The 20,486-nt window shown below is 53.8% G+C and overlaps 1 protein-coding gene across 1 annotated transcript; it reads left to right on the plus strand.

The window, feature by feature from the left end:
* Nucleotides 1-3,471: 3,471 nt before the first annotated feature.
* CIROZ (ciliated left-right organizer protein containing ZP-N domains) lies at nt 3,472-19,731 on the plus strand (the record flags this gene model as incomplete). Its single annotated transcript, XM_082378560.1, is given in 14 exon segments — nt 3,472-3,546; nt 5,772-5,813; nt 5,815-5,939; nt 9,559-9,677; nt 9,928-10,089; nt 11,844-11,864; nt 11,867-11,948; nt 11,950-12,307; nt 12,309-12,479; nt 17,486-17,539; nt 17,543-17,567; nt 17,570-17,758; nt 17,761-18,845; nt 18,991-19,731. Coding segments are annotated over 13 exon segments (1,569 nt in total). The 3' UTR covers nt 17,907-18,845; nt 18,991-19,731.
* Nucleotides 19,732-20,486: the final 755 nt, after the last annotated feature.

Below are 20,486 nucleotides of genomic sequence, written 5' to 3' on the forward strand. Positions count from 1 at the left end.
ACCAGTATCTCTACCACCACTGTGACCGTCATCACTGCCATTGTCATCATACAATCAATTTACAGGAAGAAACTAAAACTAAGGAACTGGTACACACACACACACACACACACACACACACACACACACACACAACAGACCCAGGTGCTCTGACTCCAGATCCCTGTTACCATTAAGTCACATTGTTCCCCGTCTCCCCCTGTAAAACATAGTGGTGAGATTTAATGACCGCTAGGATCTTGCTACTCAAAGTGTGGTCCCTGGACCAGCAGCATTGGCATCACCTGGGAGCTTGTTAGAATTGTTGAATCTCAGGCCCCACCTTGGACCTACCGAATCAGAATCCATATTTTAAAAAGACCTCGAGGTGATTTGTAGGCACCTGAAGTTTGAGAAGCTGCACCCTAAAACATATCCCCTCTGACACTGCTGTGACCTCTGCATGGTGTAAAGGGTCTTTCTCGTTGTGACAGTATGGCTCCTTTGTGCCTCTTCCTAACCATTCCATTGAAGTAGGGCTCGGAGGAGAAGTATTTTCTTATTCGACAGACAAGGTTGAGTGCTTCTGCACTACATGTCCTATGGGTCCCAGGAGCCACATGGAGGGTTTGAGGCAGTGGCTGAGCAGATCCTGCACGTGCCAGGTAAGGGACAGTTGTTGTCTGGGCAGGGCCTTCACCTAGTCAGAGACACCTGTATGTATACCTCACCCAAGGGCCTTTGGACTGCCTTTCCCCTGCCAGGAATGTTTCTCACAGCTGGTTCCTTTCTGTCACTCAAATCTCTGCTCAAAGGCCGCCTCCCCAAGAAGCCTTCCTGACTCTCCATCAAAAGTAGTCCCCACCCACTCCTGTCACAATCTTATCCTGTTGGCGTCTCTGCATTTATTACTTAAATGATCTTAAAATTATCTTCTACAATGTTCACCTGCTGTCGTCTTCGCTCCCCTCCAACAGATGGGCTCCGTGAGGGCAAGGCCCATGTGTTTCTGGTTTATTCCTGCATCTCCAGAACTGAGAACACAGCCTGGTACTTAGTATACACTCAATAAATATTTGCTGAATGAACGAACAGCCTGAAGCTCTTAGAAGAAGTGCCCATCTGGTGCCAATATGTTTCACAATCTAAATTACCCAGAAAAATAAATGGATGATTTATTTTATTTATTTATTTTAAAAATATAATTATTTTTTTTTAATTAATTAACTTATTTATTTTTGGCTGCTTTGGATCTTCGTCCCCGCCCACGGGCTTTCTCTAGCTGCAGCGAGCGAGGGCTACTCTTTGTTATGGTGTGTGGGCTTCTCATTGCAGTGGCTTCTCTTGTTGCGGAGCACGGACTCTAGGCGCGTGGGCTTCAGTAGTTGTAGCACTCGGGCTTAGTAGTTGCGGCACACAGGCTCAGTAGTTGCGGCACTCGGGCTCAGTAGTTGTGGCTTGCAGGCTCTAGAGCGCAGGCTCAGTAGTTGTGGCACACGGGCTTAGTTGCTCCGCAGCATGTGGGATCTTCCCGGACTAGGTCTCGAACCCGTCTCCCCTGCATTGATTGGCAGGCAGATTCTTAACTACTGCGTCACCAGGGAATTCCCGGATGATTTATTTTAAAGGGATTATTCATACACACTTGAAGTAGGAAGCCATCTTATGCTTAGTGGGGGAATTGTGCCCCGAAAATAGCAAAAACAGGGGCATAGTATCATGGGAAACTTTCAGCCATGGGCTTGCCAACAGAAGAAGGGGGGATGGGTACAACCAGATGGGTACCTGGAACCTTCCAGAAGGACCAAGGATAGCGATGTGTAACTTGTCTGCTTCCCTCTGTGCTCTCCATCAGGCATTGCAAAACAGGCCCACAGAATACCTCTTGTCTTTTGCACAAAAAGAGAGAAATTGAGGAGAGGGGCTTTCCAGTCTCTCTCAGAGACTAGCAAAATCTCCCCGGGCCCCTGTTCATTCTGGAAATCCTTAAGGCACCCTCTGGGACTGGTAGAGCCTAAATCTGTCCTGGGAGGGTCAGCTGCCCAATGGCCGGCCAGCCCGCGATGCTTTGGGAGCGGCATTTACGTCTTAAAAGGCCACTTTTCGAGGAGAAATGCTGTGGATACATTAAGCTGTCGCCCGTTCTTCGGAGAGCCATTATTAATGGAAAACAATAGATTAATAGTTTAAAAACGCTTGTTCAATAAGTAATTTTTATGACTCTGGATAGAGCTCATTAAACATTTCTGTGTGTTATTATAAAGAAGTTTTAAGCGTAAAATCATAAAGTCAATAATCAGAGAATTAGTCACAGCGGCCAGCCACAGGCCATTAGTTTTAGGCGCTGTCAGAGACACCTGTGGCTTTCGCGGATGAGTTTCCTTTTCACACGGCCTTGCTGGCAGCGCCAGCAGCGCCAGGTGGGGCTGGAGAAATGACAGTGCCTGCTGCCTTCCATAAACTTGAGGGGACAGCAAGCAGGTGTGAGCAGCGGGGTGACAGGCAAATATTTACAAAGTGCAAACGTGAATGCAAAACTAAAACGATCCAGGTCAATTTGCACATCCAGGCTAAGACACTTTATTTCCCCAGTGATCTACCTTTCAGAGCTTCCCTCTGCCGGAGGCAGGGCCGTGATCGCTTGCTAAGATAGAGGTGGAAGCTGCCGTGCTTTTAAAAGAAAAGCATGTCACCAGAGAATCCCCTCCAGAAAGGCTTCCAGAGCTGTTTTTTGAAATAACGCATTCATCTCCTATCAAGTACACAACTGAGTCAAGCATTTGAAAAAGAAACCATGAGCTTTTAAAAATGACTTAAAAAAATCATGACAAAGCAGTATGCGATAATTATGGAAACTAGAGAAAATCCAAAGGAGATAATGAAAATTACCCATAATCTCTCTACCCAGAGACAGTCCTCTGTATATTTCACTCATTCAACAAATATTTATTGACAGCCCTCTATATGCCTGACTGCTCAAGGCACCAAGGATGCAGCGATGAGCAAAACAGACTCCCTGGCCCCATGGAGCTGACCTTTGGGTGGGGGGACATGAGCCTTAAATATAACAAATAAGGTTAGAAGGTATCAAGTGCTACAGAGAAAGGAAGCAGGGCCATAGGATAAAGCAGGTCAGGGTGGGCCTCACTGAAAAGGAGACATTTTTTTTTTTTGAATTTTTGAATTCTATTTTATTTATTTTTTTATACAGCAGTTTCTTATTAGTTATCTATTTTATACATATTAGTGTATATATGTCAATCTCAATCTCCCAATTCATCCCACCACTCCCCGCCCACTCCCGCCACTTTCCCCCCTTGGTGTCCATACATTTGTTCTCTGCATCTGTGTCTCCAATTCTGAAAGGCAACATTTTTGCAAAGACTTGAAGGAGGTGGGGGAGTGAGCCATGCAGGTATCTAAGAGAAGGAGTTCCACACAGAGGGCACAGCCAGTGCAAAGGTCCTGAGGCAGCACTGGCATGCCTGAGAAATGGCGGGGAGACCAGTGTGGCTGGAGCAGTGCGGCTGGGAGGGAGATGAGGAAGTGGGAGAGGAGGTCAGGGAGGTGAGGGGGCAAATCATTGGGGCCTGCAAGGACTTTGGCTTTTCCTCGGAGTGAAAAATGGGGAGGTTTGAACAGAGGAGGCACATGAGCTGACTTAGTTTTGAACAGGATCCCGCGGCTGCTGTGTGGAGTGCAGACAATTAGGGGCGAGGCGGGAAGCCAGGAGACAAGGAGCAGGCAGCTGCGGAAACCCAGGACCAGAGTGGGGAGAAGGGGGAGGATTCTAGATGTATTTTGAAGGTAGAACCAATGGGATTTCTTGTTGGGGTATACCTTTCCAGACTTTTTCCTATTTCTGCTATTTTTAATCTATTACCAGTAAGGAGCTTCTAGGCAGAGCAGCCTTTCAGTTTCTATCTGGGTGTCTGAGATTTCCAACCTTGCAGAGAAGTAGCCTGAGCAAGCTCAGCCCATGTTTCTGTCCTCCTCTCATTACAGGGACCTGCAGGGCCCCCCCTACAGCCTAGATTCTTTTCCTGCCAAATGTGGCTACTTCCTGAGTCACAGTCCTGATGGTAATTTCATTTTTCAAGCCTGATACTTCGCCTTCTGCACGCAGAAGGAAGTGGGTTTGGGAAACATCAGGCTCAATGATGTCTCTCGAGAAGCTTGCATTCTGGGAGACACAAGGAGCTCAACGTGAGCTCAGGTGTCCAGAAAGGGAACACTGTCACCCTTCCTCCCCATGAAGTCAGCCGAGGGAGAGGGGTGACACCAGGCCCTGCCCTCTCGGAGTTTATGGGCACAGATCTCACTCAGAAGACTGCTGAGATTGTTAACCCAGCTCAGATGCTGCCCCCTCCGGGCCTGGAGACTCCTCCAGGCCTCCAGGCGGTCTTCCTAATAGCTGATCACTCCTCCTCTGTGCATTGTACCTGCTTCTACCTTGGCACCTGCCACCCTGATTAATAACAGCTGCTCACACTGCATCTCCTGCTAGATCTGCAGTGCCTTTGGGGTAAGGGAGTCCCCCCCACAGTGTTTGCCTTAGGGCCTGGCACACAGTAGGTGCTCAGTGAGGTGAGTAAATGCTGATTGACCATGGAGTTGACAGAGCATAAGCCCAGGACCCCTCAGTCGCATGGCCCATTACATGCCTACAAGACCATATGACTCTGTAAAATTTGCAAAAGTAAGATATTTTCATATTCTTTTTCTTAAAGAGGTCCTTCTCCCAAATTGCATGAGCTGCAGGCCCCATACAACATGGACCCCATCCAGGGAAGCAGGTTTCAAACCTGGGGTTGGAGGGGTGGGCTCATGCCAGTCAGAGGGGGAACTGATGCTTCTTTGGGGGCCAGGAGGACAAGGAGCCACCCTGATATAGGCAGCGGCTGATGGCCTGGGGGCTGGAGGGCTGCAGCTCCCTGGGCACACCTGTTGCTTTATTCCACCGCCTGGCCCCCAAGATGGTGTGAACTGCTCCACGGACCCTCATGTTTTCCTCTTCTCTTTTTCTCCTCACCTCCGTTTCCTCTTTCCTTCATTTCTTTTTCTTCCTCCCTCAATCCAGCCCAGAATTTCTACAGATCATGGGGGAGAAATTTCAGGAACTATCCTCTTCCTTCTCTTTCCCTTCCTTTCTGCAATCACCCTCCTCTTTGATGTCCCCCACCTCCCACCCCATCAGTACACACTCTTCTCAGGCCCCACCACAAAGACTCGAATTGGGTTTGTCCTCTGTGGCTGAATGAGGTCAGCCCCAGCATCTCCTGTGGGACCCACTGGTTTGATATCTTTGAAGCTCCATCTGGCACATGATGGAATGAGCCAGGCAGTCCCAGAGTGGCCACATGCCTTTGGCTTAGTTATTTACCTCCTCTGAGCCTCAACTGCTTCATCTGTAAAATGGGAATAAGAAAGCCTACCCTATGGGATCTTTGTGAGGATCGAGGGAGACAAGTTGTGAGCAGATGCTTGACACCTGTCAAGGGATGTTCAGGCACAAGCTCCTGTTCTGTCCGGACAGGTTGAACCTTCCTGAAATCCACTGGCCCTGAGGGCTTCCCTGGTGGAGGCTGAACTGCTGGATTCCAGAAGCTGGACCCAGGTTTTGATCCCCGGCAGCCTCAGCTCACTTCCTATCCTCTTCCATGAGAACCGCCCAGCTTCCAGTGGGTTGATGTTAATCATATTTGCTGTGAATAGTCACTGACCTATAATTGCAGCCTATTAACTGTGTTTTCCTCTTTCATTTGCACACAGGAATTTTGTCCTACTTCTAGAAAGCAAATTACAGGTTGGAAACCAGAATATTTCAAAGGGGAGGTGAAAAGGTTGGAGCAGAGTGACTGCTACATAATGAAGTGTCCAGTGATCGCGTCCAGGCTGGGCCAAGAGAGTGTCCACTGCCGGCCCACATTCATTCAGCTAATGGGCTCAGAGGCCTGGGGGTGGGAGTAGGGGTTCCCAGGATGGGCTTCTCTCCAGAGGCCGTGGCTCCTGAGCTTCAAGATGTGGCCGGGCCCACAGGTGGCAGCTGGAGGTGCCGCGTGGCATGGCTCTTCTGCAGACATTCGTGGGCCCTGGCTGGATGCCCGGGTCCGCTGGGCTGTTGTCTGAGCAACCTGGGAAGAGATGGGATGGAGTGGGAGTGGGGCTATTAAAGGTTCTGAGCTAATATTCTCCACTTCCCATCGTCGCTGGCACTGGGGACAGTGGGAGGACGGGATTATCACCAAAGCTGCAATATTATGTCCTTGTGTTCTTTTTCTCTCCATTGAAAAAAGTTGCCAGGTTGCATGCTCCTTCTTGACCTGGGTAGTGCGAGGAATTATAGACTTTTAGTCATAAAAGTGCCTCCGTTACAATCAGGTATAATGTCTCCATTTTAAAGATCAGGAAACAGGAAAGGAGAAATGAAAAGAGGAGTTTGGCACAAAAAGCCTGCTAATGACAATCACCATCCACGCAACAAGCATTTATTAAGCACCTACTATATGCCAGGTGTTGTGCTGTTGCTAAGGGAACAGATTTGAATGAGACGTGGAGCCTTTGCCACAGGAAGGCTTTATAGCTGTGTTCTCATCTGGTCTGAATTTTCAAGCAGGTGTGTCTGGCAGGGAGCATCCCCGGACCACGGCTCAGAGGACCTGAGCTCCTCCAACTCTGAGCCCAGCTCACTGCCGTCTTGGGCCCATGGGCAGAGCTCTCTGAGATTCCTTTGCTTCCCAGTCTTAAGGAGCGGGGGCAGAGTGGCAAGGCTTCGTCTGCCTACTTGCCTTTTTAGTGGCACAAGTGGCCACACCAAGCCTGGTGCAGGTCCTCCTAAGAATCGCAGGGTCAGACCCCAGGATCCCCAAGCATTGCCACCAGCGCGTTCCTTTGACATTCCGGCGCTGGTCACTCCTCCCTCTGCACTGGGCCTGTAATTTTGGGAGCTGCCGCCAGGCGGACGGCGTTGCTGGTGTCACGCGACATTGGGCTGAGTGACTGAGAAAAGCAGGACCCGCTCCCGGCCCTGGGGCCTGCTTTATTTCCAACCACCTGCCTTTGAAGCCCGGATACCCGAATCCCAGCATCCTTCACCAAGCGAGGTATGGGCGTGTGCGGTGGCCCCAAGTCCCAGAGCACAGACGCAGAGAGGTGGGCAGCAAGTACTCAGCAGGAGACAGGTCTCCGCAGCCCTGGCCCCCCTCCCCGCCACCCCCTTCCTCACCCCCCCACCGAGAACCTCATCGAATTGACTGATTCATTCCTGGTGACTTCTGCAGCCGCGGCTTCCGTGTCTGCACCTTGAACTTGCATTAAGTTTTAATTAAAGCCGTTTCACCGGCCTTGCCCTTGGCTAAATGCAGCTATGGGCACAGGGCACATAGATATTTAATATTCTGCCTCTCCCTGCTGAAAGCTCAGGGTGCCCAAGGGTGTACCCGAGCCGTGCCCGCTCCCAGCGATCCGCCGCACTCGCTTAAGTGTGCCCACAGGCCCCGAGCGGGAGGCCGTGCAATAACTATTCATTGCCCTGGGTTAAGTGTGCCCAGGGGCGCCCGTAAACTCAATGCGGTGATTAGCGATTGCTCCCAGGGAAGGCTGCCCGAGGTCCTGCGAAATGTCCTCGGCCCTAAATATAGCCTCCGCGTGGGGCCTTAAAGGGCCGTGCGTTTTTGCTTTGCTCTTGATCTGTCTTCTCTTCCTTCTTGGAGCAGAACTGTCTCCCTCTTCAAAGTTCAGCCTCCGGGGGGCTTCCCTGCCTTCCTCCAGGTTGCAGTGGAGGACAGGAGTGGAAACGATGGGACAGCTTTGGTGGTGGCAAAGGCAGATGCCGAATCCTCTCCATCCTCTCACCAAAGCTCAGGCATCTGTCCCATTCCTGCCCCTTCGCCCCGCAAGTGAAGGCAGCACCTCCAAAGACAAGGAAACAGCCAGCCTCACTCAAGGAGCTCCCCATGGGCCATCGTGAGCCTGCTGCCAGGAGGGGCTCTCAGGGCCAAGGAGCAGCAGGGCTGGGGAGCAGAGAAGGCTGACATGCCTGGGGTCTCCTCCCGGTCCCTTTCGCTTCTTTCTGCTGCAGGGAGCCCCTCTCTGTCCCTCCGTATGGAGGAGTGGGAGTGGTCTTGGATGGGGGCATCATCAAGGCAAGTCAGTCCCCTCTGGCCTCATTCCTCCCCACATTGTACAGGGAGGGGTGTTGGTCAGATGATCTCCGAGGGGCCCTCGGCTGGTCTGTGACTCCTTCCTTGTGCCGAGACTTCCCTGCCAAGGTCTGAAGCAAATGCAAAGCGGAGTTTGGAGAAAGCAGAAAGAACTGAGAGAAGGGCAGGGTGGAGGGTGTGGGCTGCATCAGAAGCTCCAGGAAAGGTGCCCAGCCCACACCATCACCTTCCCCTCATCTGTGCATTTCTCAGATGACCATCTGGGAGAACGGTCCCCCCGTGGCGTGGCTGCGAGGTTCACAGGCGGTACGGTGACCGACCATCCCAGTTTGCCTGGGCCTTTCCTGTTTTGGCACTAAGTCCCAGGGGGACCTGCTCAGTCCCCAGGAAACTGGGATGGGTGGTCACCCCAAGTTCAGTGCCAGTGGTGAAAGTGTCCGCCCTTGGAAGCCCTCCCTCCACCATTGCTTTTTGGATCTGAAAAGGAAAGAGAAAGGGCGAGGGAGAAATGGGTGAACTCGGGAGAAAAACAAGGTGGGAGGACTGGGAGATGACCATCCCGGCCACACACCTGCGCTCTTGGCCTTGCCAGCTGCTCCCGGGACCCTAGCCGCCCCCTTGGCCAGGCCCAGGGTGGCAGCTGAGGCAACGACATTTCCCTGGGTCTGTTGACACTGGAGTCTCAGAACATAAATGATTTTCTTGTCTTAATGAGCAAACAACCCAGCCGTGTGGCTCTCTCGCCGGCCTCCTGCTGGGGTAATTGCCAGCACTTCTGTGCTCAGACAGAAATGTTTACTCTCACCTTCGCTTACTGCTTTGCCAGGAGATGTTGCTTCCTTTTGGTTCTGCAGGTCTCCCTGCCCCTACCCCTGGGAAGCACCAGTGGACACGTAGGTGGGTCAGGAGCAACTTTCTGGAAGGTTCTGCCAGGCCTGGTGCTTGGGGACACCCTGAGGCAGGAGGTTTTGGTTTCTGTTCTCCTTTGGAGCGTTGGTGGACAAGGCCAGCTCTGCTGGGCTCGTGTCTCGGCAGCCGAGGCTGGAAGCATTCCCTGGTGTCCTGCAGGCAGAGGCCATCTGAGAAGAAATCTGAGGAGGGGTCCCGGCTTTGGGTTGAAGGCCTCTGAGGTCCTCCGCTAAGATTCTCTCTGCACAGTCTCCAGTGATGGGGAGCTCATTCCTTTGCAAGACCACCTGTTCCCATATTGCCCAGCTGTTTCCCCAAACTTTCCTTCTGCTGGTCCTCTGTTCTCCGCAGCCCCCCGGAAGGAGCCGGTCCCTTCTCCATTTCACAGCCCTTTGAATATTTGAAGTCAGTGAGCTTTCCCTTCCTCAAGTCTTCTCCTGAATTCCTCTTGCTAGTCCTCCTAGGATAGGGGCCGGGGGCCCCTCTCTGTCCCCCTCCCGCCCTCCAGGCACCCGCCTTTATTCAAGGCCCCGATGGCCAGTGTCCCTCTGGAGCATTGCAAAGGGAACCGAGGCCAGGACTCAGGCCGGGCAGCGTGTGGGTCACCCTTTGGCCTTGCTAGTGGGGGTAACGGCTCATTGGATCTTTCAGCCCCGTGGCGCACCTACCACGTGCCCAGCGCTCCTGCCAGGGGTCTGCTTCCCTGGAGCGTAAGGAGTGTAAATGTCCAGGTTGCCTTCCTCCCTCGTGGTCCTGCCTATTCTCCCCTTGGCCCTGTCACCTTCCTGAGTGTGCCCTCAAGCGCGCCTTCTCCTTGACCCCCTAGCGACCCCATCTCCTTGGCCAGACTGTTTATGGTTACCTCCTGTTTGTCCAGACCTCGTGGCTGCTGTGCATCGGAGGGGAGCCGGTGGCTTCTCTGGGGGACGCCAGCCTGATGGGATCATCAACAGCACGATGATCAGCGTGGACGTCACCGCCACCACCCTCACCATCCAGAGCCCAAGGCAAGACCCTGTCCAGAGGCAGGAGGTCAGTGGTGGGCAGCAGCCCTACCAGGCGGGGAGCCTCAAGGCGTGGCACCCTCGGGGAGGCCCCGGAGAGCAGTCTGCCGGCGCTCCAGTGCCGATTCAAATGTCCACCTGGAGACCGGACAGATTTAGGCAGGCAGCTTCGAAAATTGGGCCCCATTAGCGTCAAGCGCTCCGCGTGGCAGATGAGCAGCTCCTGCAATCACGCATTCAGCTCGTCGTCCTGATCGTGGTGGCAGGAACGTAATTACCATCTCTTTAAATAGCCCAAAGTTGCCGTGGAAGAGAAGACGGCTCACATGACATTTGCTCCGAGCTCGCTTTCCTGCTAAAAATATCCCGGCTAAATAATACATCCTGGTTGCATTGGAACAACAGTCCCTGACCTGAGCTCCGGGACCCTTGGGGGTTCAGTCCACAGGCTGGTCCGAAGGTGGGAGGGGGGGCCCTGTGGAGGGAGTTTGCTTCTGGAAGGAGCAGTTTCGGAGGCCACGGGGAGACAATCCTGCCTCAGCAAGCGTTGCACACCCCACAGGGCTCCTGCTGCTTATGGCTTGTCTTTAGGAGCCGCTGGCCCACGGGGTGAGACCCAAGAGGGCCCCCAATGCCCATCCTTTCCGGCTACATCGCCCTCTTGTCCCTTTTGTGTTCCTCCCTCCTCTGGCACCTTATGTCCGTGGTCCCACCCCACCTCGCCTCTTCTTAGCCCCAACCTTGGCCATGCGTTCCTGAACTGCTTGGGACAGAGAGACCTTGGCTCTTTCTGGCAGGTACAAGTGTGTGTGGAGCAGGGGTGGGGTGTAGAGAGTGGATGAAAAGTGGAATCATCCACTTTTCCAAACCCGAGGTCTTTGAACTCCTGGGAAATCCCAAGATGGCCTCCAGGGGGTCCGAGAACAAAGATGAGAGAGGGTCTGCGGTCTTCATCAGGCTCTTGAGGGCTCCATGCTCTGACAGAGGTTGGGACCCTTGATCTAGACCCTGTATGTGTTAACTATTTCATTCAGCTTGGGGTGTGATACAGAGAGGCCCGGAATCTGGAAGACCACTTCCTACCTCCGGGGAATTTAAATTCTAAGGATCTCTGTATGCAAAGTTAGGTACATCAAAGACTTCATCCTGAGTGGGTAGATCTGAGATGACTAAGACTTGACATTTGTATAGCATTTTATCATGGACGAGATTTCATGATGGGACTCTGGGGAGTTTAGGGCATTGGGGACGGCCTCACCAAGCCCCCAAACATCCCTTTCCTTATTCATAATGCTTGAAATCCTTTTACTTGGAGACAGATGCTTTCATTTAGCCACTGCAGAGCTGGCTTTAAATGCCCCTGTGAGAGGGCTGACACAATGAAATTCTTGCTAAAGTGTAAACAACTGATACAAGCTTTATTTCTTAAGAGCAGCTTTGGTAATGGAAGGGGCACCAGGCTAGGTCACCGAGCTGAAGACAGTCTTGGCAGAGACATTTCTGCAACTTCCACGGGCAGCCCCGCTCTCAGCATCTGCTTCCTCACGGGTCTTTGCAAACGGCGGGATCCCCAGGTGTTTGGGGATGGCCTTTCCTTCTCTTCTGCATCAGTGCAGTCACGTTCCAGCCCAGGCAGTGATACCAAACACCGAGTAATCCCATGTCACCAATCCCAAAAGTGCCGGCCACCCACGGGTGTGGCCCCTGGCTGAGGTCCTGTCACCACCCTTTCGTCCACGTGCCTGCAGAGTGTGTATTTTTCTGTGTCACGCGTCCTTCCCCATTCCAGTGTCATCCCAGCCAGAGATGGAGGTCTTGTTCACATCCCAAAGCAGAGACTGGATCTGGTCAAAAGAGGTTCTTACTTGGAGGAAAGCCTGAGCCTAAAATTCTTGGGTCCCCCAGTTCCTTACCTTCACAGTGACCGAAAACAGGGACTTTGCGGCGGTCGGTGTCCTGGCGGCTGGGGTGATCCAGGTCCAGGTCAGGGTCTTGGTGGTGGCATTGGCTGTCCTGCCCCTTCTGGAGACCCCTTCTCCTTGGGCCACTGATGCCATGTGGAGTCAGAGACGTGACAGCAGAGCTGTGGAGCCAACAGAAAATGGACCTTTGCCACTTATAGCCCGGAAGCCTGGCACTCTTGCCAGGGTGGCCCCATGGGGGGGCAGCCACAGGACACAGGATGCACCCTGCCACACGCGACTAACTCCTCGCTGCCCCACAGCAATGCCAGGAGGCCCAAGGAGCTCTGGGGACGCAGGCTTTCTATAGGGTGGTCCTGAGCCTGGGATTTGCCGAGGTGGCCGCCCCCATCCTCTGGACGGCGGAGAGCTCCTTCCAGGGTGTGGGTGAGAGTCACGGTGAGGGTGTGCCTGCCGACCCTGCCTGTGGTTCTTCCTCCCATGACAAGGCTTCCTTTTCCCCGGCCTGACAGGTCCCACACCCAACCCGAGTAAACGATGGTGTCAGGCACACTGGTTGGAACTGGCCGGGGAGCAGGAGGGCTGAGGGAGCTAGGCGGAGTCAAAGTGCCGGGGAGGGGGCGGGGGACACATCAACTTTCTAGCTAGCTGCAGGACCTGGGCGACTCACTTCACCTTGTTGAGCCTCAGTTTCTTCCATCTGCAAAATGGAAATAGCCCGGGACTTCCCTGGTGGCGCGGTGGATAAGACTAAGAGCTCCCTATGCAGGGGGCCCGGGTTTGATCCCTGGTCAGGGAACTAGATCCCACATGCATGCCGCAACTAAGGAGCCCGCATGCTGCAACTAAGGAGCCCGCCTGCCAAAACTCAGACCCGGTGCAACCAAATAGATAAATATTTTTTTAAAAGTGGGAATACCGCTACCTGTTGTGAGGACTGGAGATGATGGAGTTAGGAGCTCAGCAGAGTTCCTGGCACAAGAGGAGCCACTTCTGTTTCGATCATCTAGCAACCTGCGTGGGCTCCAGTTCCACGGGTCACCTACTGCAGGGATCCCCAACTCCCGGGCCGCGGCCTGTTAGGAAGTAGGCCACAGAGCAGGAGGTGGGCGGCGGGCGAGCGAGCAAAGCTTCATCTGCCCTTTCCTCATAGCTTGCATTACCACCTGAACCATCCCACCGCCTTCCATGGAAAAACTGTCTTCCGCGAAACCGGTCCCTGGTGCCTGAAAGGTCGGGGACCGCTGGCCTACGGCACGGAGTAGGCTCCTTGGCAAGAGCGCTATGCGAGGCCACTTATTTCTTTTTCTTTTTTTTTTTATTGAGGTATCGTTGCTTTACCACTTATTTCTTAACCAAGACAAACCCTCCTCTAAACGTGGTGTGTGTCCTCCGTGCCAGGATGCTGGGATTCAAGTCTTGAAAGGCGTTTTTGGTGAAAGCACAGCTACCAGACAACCTGGTATTCACAAAATCACTGGGAGCAGAACGCATTGAAATACAGCATAAGGAAATACACATAATTCACAAATGATGTCGATCACTTTCATCTTCGACTTCCTAACTGTCCTCAATAGAAGACAGACGCAAAGGAGATTTAACTCAGATGTTAATAGTGCAAGAATGCCCCGTTACCAGGATATGATGTTTCGGTGGTGCATAAAAATGTAATTATATTCAGAACTATATTTAAAGATTAAAAGGGGGACTGCCTACCATCCAGCCCCAAATTCAGAATTAGAAACAAAGGAAAAGGCGGGGCGGGGATGAGTTCTAACAGTCTGCTAAAAATGGAAATGTTTCCTGAAAGTTTTTACACATTTCGGCTGTTTTTATTTTAACAGTTTCCTGCAGCGATGACATTGATTTTGGAAAGGGAGGGCCAGAACTTTATCCAACAAATATTCCCTAAGCATTTGCTGTGCGTGAGGCCCCGTGGGAGGGAACAGAGGCCGCCAGATTCGGTCCTTGCTTTCAACTAGTGGCCTGCCTGGAAGGGGAGAGAAGCAATGTCCAGAGAGTTGTAACGGAGGGCAGGCGGCCTTGAGGGAGACGCCAAGGAGCAGGTGACCTTTGTCCTGGGCTTTGAGGAGAGGGTGCGTTCTTGGTAGGGACATAGTACATAAAATACAAAAATAGCTGGGGCAACAGCAAATAAGAACATTTTAGAAAGGCGTTTTGGCCTCTCTGGAAAGATTTACACGGGGAAAGAATGTTCTCTTCCTCGTTTTATTAATTTCATATCAGCAGCAGCCAGAATTAACCTCTCCCTTCCCTGGTTTCCAGCACACCTTCCCTGCACCTCCCCTGCAGCTTCTAGGTCTTTCTCTTCTTATTGTTAGTGGTACATGCTCTTGTCTCTCCCTGTGGTCTATGAGCTCCTTGCCATCAGGGGCCGTGCCCTATTCAGCATTTTACTCTTCATGGGCCTTATCATACTGCCTTGCCCTTGGTAAGCACTTAATACATGCTTGTTGGATTGAATTTTCACCAGGCATTTTTTTTTTTTTAAGCCAGGCTTTGGTTTAGGTTATTTATTTATTTTTTGGCTGTGTTGGGTCTTCGTATCTATGCGAGGGCTTTCTCTAGTTGTGGCAAGCAAGGGCCATTCTTCATCGCGGTGCGCGGGCCTCTCACTGTCGCGGCCTCTCTTGTTGCGGGGCACAGGCTCCAGACGCGCAGGCTCAGTAATTGTGGCTCATGGGCCCAGTTGCTCCGCAGCATGTGGGATCTTCCCAGACCAGGGCTCGAACCCGTGTCCCCTGCATGGGCAGGCAGACTCTCAACCACTGCGCCACCAGGGAAGCCCTCACCAGGCATTTTTAAAAAAATGTTTTAGACAAAGAACATTTCTCTGGGATAATATGTGGCGAATATGTTGGAATATTAGGGCACCAGGATTGCCTAAGCACTTGGTGGTTACAGATTTTTAAAAATCTCCTTCCTCTCCGCCAAAAAGTGATTAGAACCTGTGGGAGAAATCCTAATTATGTAAGGTTGGAGGTATCAGGGGCAGTGGAGGCAATGGAGAGCCCAGCCTGAGAAGAGAAGCCAAGAGGGTGGTTTAGCTACCGCTGTTTTACATTGTAAAGCAGGGGTTACTGGCAAAAATTCCTCTAGGGGTCAGGTAGGGAGTGTAAAGGAATGAGGGTAAGAAAACCCATGGCCCAAGGGTGGGATGACAAAGCTCAGTGTAGGAGCCAGTGGGGAGTGGTGGGGACTCCAGTGGTGAACTGGCAGCCACCAGACCCCTTCTTTTTTTTTGTTTTTGTCTGCATTGTGTCTTCGTTGCTGTGCACGGCTTTCTCTAGTTGCGGCGAGCGGGCGCTACTCTTCGTTGCGGTGCGCGGGTTTCTCATTGCGGTGGCTTCTCTTGTTGCGGAGCACAGGCTCTAGTCACCCAGGCTTCAGTAGTTGTGGCACGCGGGCTCAGTAGTTGTGGCTCGTGGGCCCTAGAGCCCAGTCTCAGGAGTTGTGGCGCACGGGCTTAGCTGCTCCGCAGTGTGTGAGATCTTCCCGGACCAGGGCTCAAACCCGTGTCCCCTGCATCGGCAGGCGGATTCTTAACCACTGCACCGCCACCAGGGAAGTCTCACCAGACCCTTTTCAAGAGAGTAGTCTCATTTAAGTGGAGCCGATTCCTGCCTTGTAGAGAGGCAGGCCAGTGTGGCCAAATCTTCTGACTTTCCAGGAGAAGCTGGAAAATTATAAAATTTTGTCAGTTAATTTTAAAATATTTAAAACCCTCTGCAGGCCAAACCAAACATGTCTAAGGGCTATATTTGACCCGTGAGCGAGAATTTGCAACTGGGGGTGCATTTTTGCCTCCCGGGGGGACATTTAGCAATGTCTGGAGACATTTTTGATTGTCACAACTCACGGGGACGCTACTAGCATGTGGTGGGTAGAGGCCAGGGATCCTGCTAAACATCCTGCAGTGCACAGGAGCCGTCTCCCCGACACAACAAAGAATGATCTTGCCCAGGATGTCAACGGGGTCGAGGCAGAGTCTGGGTCTGTGTGGTTCCTGGGGCTGGGCTGATGGATTTGGCCTCAAAATAGGGAATGGCTCAGAGACGACACCGGCTGGTGGCATCAAGCAGAGGCAGAGAGTCAGGGACAGGTGCTCTTTAGAGAAAACCTGAAATTCTGTGATTCAATTTCAGAACTAGGGACTTCCCTGGTGGTGCAGTGGCTGGGACTCCACGCTCCCAATGCAGGGGGCCTGGGGTCCATCCCTGGTCGGGGAACTAGATCCCACATGCATGTCGCAACTAAGAGTTCACATGCCGCAACTAAGACCCGGCGCAACCAAATAAATAAATAAAATAAAAATTAAAAAAAAGAAAAGAAATAGATTTTGATGCCTGCATGATCTCAAAAAGGACTCCAGGTCAAAGGTCTGTGAAATTCAGCCAAGGAGGACAGTTCCTAATCCGGTGCTTGAACTTGACCTCTAAAGCCTCTATTTCCCCGTCTGTAAAAAGGGGACCCATGTGGCCCCTCCAGCAGGGTGTTCGGAGGATTCTGCTCCCTCAGGAGAAGGACTGACCTCTGCTTCCTTTCTGGGAGGTTTAGGACGGGAGTTGTCTGCCTCAACTGCCATGCTGAGGACCACTCCCCAGCAGGAGCCCCTCCAGGAGGAATACCATCTGCTGCCTTTTCCCAGTTCCAAACTGCAGGACCAGCTGCCTTTGGAGGCCTCGGGGAAGGGTTTTCTCAGAGTTTCACTCACTAGCCTTCCCGTGGACCGACCAATGGAAGTCCCTCGCCCTGACTTCCACCCACGGTTTCCCTTGAAGGGCGCATCCCCACGAGGCATCAGTGGACCCAGCCAGGCACGAGGCCCCTCTCTTTCACCACCATTCTACCAAAGGGAGTCCCACTCAGACCTCCGGCCATGTCTCCTCCTCTTCAAATTCCGACCATTCCCCAGAGAAAGCGGGGCTCCCCGAGAGCTCCCACCTGAGCGCAGCCCAGCTGTCTCGCCTGGCTCACGGCCACGCAGGGCCTTGGGACCCGGCACAAGGAGGTGGAGGGGAGGGCCCGCGGTGGTGCACACAGACCGGAGGGAAACCGAGGCACGCTTCAAAGGAGCTGGAGCCCAGGAACCAGGCTGGAGCCCAGGAGCCAGGCTTGGAGAACCAGCCTGAGGTCGCAGCTGCCACAGGCCTTTCCCCGGGCTGCCATCCTCAGGGTGGCCGAAACCACATCCTTTTATTTCTGATGCTTTTTCTCTCTCCACTGTTCTCTCGCTGAAGAAGGGGCTTGGACCTTTTCTGCGAACAGCCAAACCTGCGGAAGAAGGTGGACATCTACTGGCTTCCTTTTTCCCTTTCCCAGAGGATCAGCTCCCCCAGGGAAAGCGGGGTGACCTGGACCCCCTGCCTTCAGCTGCACTGTCCTCAGTGTCCATAGTAGTTGTCCAGTCTTCCCGCCCCCTGGGCCTGGACCATGCCTTTGTCCTCAGATGTCTCGTTTCCAGCTGCCTCTCTGGGGGTCCCAATAGTCTCAGGCCATCTGTTACCCTAAGTGGCAGTCTAGGCCTGAGCAGAGCCCCGCCTAGCTACCAGGAAGTCCCCTCCTACTGGAAGACTGTCACAGGGGGACGTGGCTGCCGACCAGCCCATGCGGGGGCCCTGGCAGGCCAGCAAGGAGGTCCAGCCGTTGACAAAGCCCTTGGTGACCAGCCTGGCTGAAGAGGAGCTGTGTTCCCACGGCTCCCCTGGAGAGCCCCAGGAAACATCCTCCAGAGCGGAAGCTGGGGGGCCACCCAGGGAGGGGCCAGAGGGCACCTGGGCCTCTCATTCCCAGAACCAAGTCAGGACCTGGAGGGGACTCGCCCTCCTTCTGGGGATGGATGCCACAGCACTGCCCCAGTGGTGAGTACTTCCAAGGTGTGGTGGCAGCAGGCCCCAGTGCCCGTCTGAGGGCCTCAGGACCGGAGCGCAAGGGGAGGCACAGGGAGGGCCTAGCCGCCCCCTGCCAATTCTTACTGCTGAGCAGCTGCCAGCAGAGTGCAGCTCCTGAGAGCCATCCGGCCTCCGCCTCCGAGAAGCCCACTGCCTCATCTGTGGGAAAGTCATGTAGAGCCTGAGGCCTCAAGTCAGCCTGTAGCTGGCCAGCGGAGCAGGCTGAGACGGGGGCCACACACACGTCCAGCAACCTCAGAGCCTGCGGGCTCCCACAGACGTTTCCTCACCCAGCCTGGCCGAGCCTAGAGACCCTTTCACTGCTGGCCAGGGTACCCCCCGGCAGGAGCCAGCAGAGCCCACACTGGCAACCAGCCTTGAAAGGCACAGGCCTCCTGAGCTTCAGAACATCATGCAGGGGCTTCTGAGAGACCCCCTTGCTGGGGTGTGTCCTGGGAGCACCCCAGGGGATGCCAAGTGTGAAACAGCGCGGTGGGCAGCATTGGGGCATGCCTCCCACCCGCTTGGACTGCCCACGAGTGCAGGCCCCAGCGTTTCTGTTCTTGCCCTTTCGCTGTTAAATGTGTGAGGCGTGGGGGAGGGGAAAGTTTGCAGGCTCTGCAGCCAGGCTGCCGTGGTTCAAGGCCCAGTCCTTTCACTCTTTAGCTGTGTGACCTTGGGCAAGGCACTAACCTCTCTGTGCCTCAGTTTCCCGATCAGTCAAATAGGGGGTGATACTAGTTCTTCCCAATGGGTCTGTTCAGGGGCAAGCAAGAAGATGGACACAGGCCTCTAGCTCAGAACCTGTGAGCCATTCTTGAGGTCATTACTGCTGCCGTCCTGGCAAATCAGAGAAGCTGAACAGCTGGGCTCCCAGACCCACGCAGAGGGGATGTTTGCTTATTCCAGGAGAGCATGGAAAGCCTTCAGCCATAGTTCAGACATCTTTCTGAGAAGGTAGGTGGTGATAAGATCCTATGATGTGAGAAGCCCTCTCCCCTGGGCCCCAGGGGGCCATGACCCCAGGTCTCTAAAGAACCCCCTGAGTGTTACTGCTTTGTTTTCATGACTCACCACTCCCTTCCTCTGGTTCCCATGGCAGCAGCTGGTACCCTGCTGGCTTGGACAGCTCCGGTGACCCCTGTTGACCCCCAGGGATGCCAGTGTTCCCGTGCTCCCTGGCCCAGAAGCCCAGCTGTGGCCTGAGCCAGAGTGGTACCCAGTGCTTCCCTGGAAGGGTAGCAACCCTACCCCCACCCCCAGGCCGGCCCATCACTAGAAGAGGGATTTGAAACACAGCCAAGAAGAAGAGGCCTTCGGCAACGCCCGGAACGTGAAATAAATAAATAAATAAATAAATAAATAAATAAATAATCAGGGTTGTCTTGGCTGATGAACGGTCTCTGCCTCGAGGACGACTTCTCCCCCTGCCCACCCCCCCTCCTTCCTCCTTCTCCGGGCAGATCCATCCCAGGCAAAAGCTTAATAGCCCCATTTAAGGCTTTTCCTTTTCACCACAGAATTGAGCTGCTCCTGCCATTACGAGGTTTTCAGCTTCTCTCTGAAATCAAATTACTGACTCCATTTAATTTTTTAAAAGCTCGGATGATTTCCTTTCTTGAATCGGAGCCGTGACTCCAAGCCCGGCCCCCTCCCCATCCCCCTGCCCCGCCAGCCGTTTCCCCAGGATGGCCGCCCCCATGCCAGGGCAAGCCTGACACCTAGAGGGGAAGCCAGCAGGAGGAGGACCAAGCCTCTGACCGCTGCCTTGGACACCTGACTGGGTGGTCTGGACTGGTGAGGAAGGAAGGCCTTGACCTCCTCTAAGCCTGGATCAGCTCATAGGAGCCCGTGGCTTCGGGGCTACAAGGTCTTCAGAGGCTGGTGGGGAAGTTGTTTAGAAGTCCAGCGCTGAGGTCGTGGGCTTACCATTGGCTGGTTCCCCGAATCACTTGCCTTTCCGTAGAGCGTCTCCTGGGCCCCACGGCTCGGTTACGGAGCGCGTCCTCTGTGCAGACACTGATCCAGCTTGGAAGGGAAGGGTGAATCGGACAGAGACAGGCCCACGTGCTCGTGTGTGAAGGGGCAGGGAGACTGACAGTAAACACACGCGTGGATGTTTTCACACCAAGTGCTCTGAAGAGTCCTAAACGTGCAACGTCGGTGGGGGCAGGTTGTGGGCTGCTTTGGGTGGGATGGTGGGGACGACCCCCCCCCCCCGAGGAAGTAAATCTGGAAAGGGCTGGGGCAGGGGTATCTGCGCAGAGGCACGGCAAGTGCCAGAGTCCTGGGGAGGGTTGGAGGGACTGAAAGACGCCATCCGGCAGGAGGAAGTGGAGGGGACCAGGGGCCTGCAGGGCCTGAAGGCTGAGGTAGGAGCCCAGCTCTATTCTGGCTTTAAAAGGCTGGACAACAGAGGCACAAGAACAGCAGCAGGGGGACAAGGTGGGGGGGATGAGAGAGGCCCCGTGAGGAGTGACTCCAAGGGTTCCCTGTTGAGGGCTTGTGCCGCTCCTGCCCTGCACCTGGAGGACTCGATGGAGGCGGCTGCTGGTGGTGTTCTAGACGTGTCACATCTACCCCAACACCAGCCTGCGG

This window comes from Balaenoptera borealis, assembly GCF_965194805.1.
Source record: "Balaenoptera borealis genome assembly, chromosome: 1".
NCBI lineage: Eukaryota > Metazoa > Chordata > Mammalia > Artiodactyla > Balaenopteridae > Balaenoptera > Balaenoptera borealis.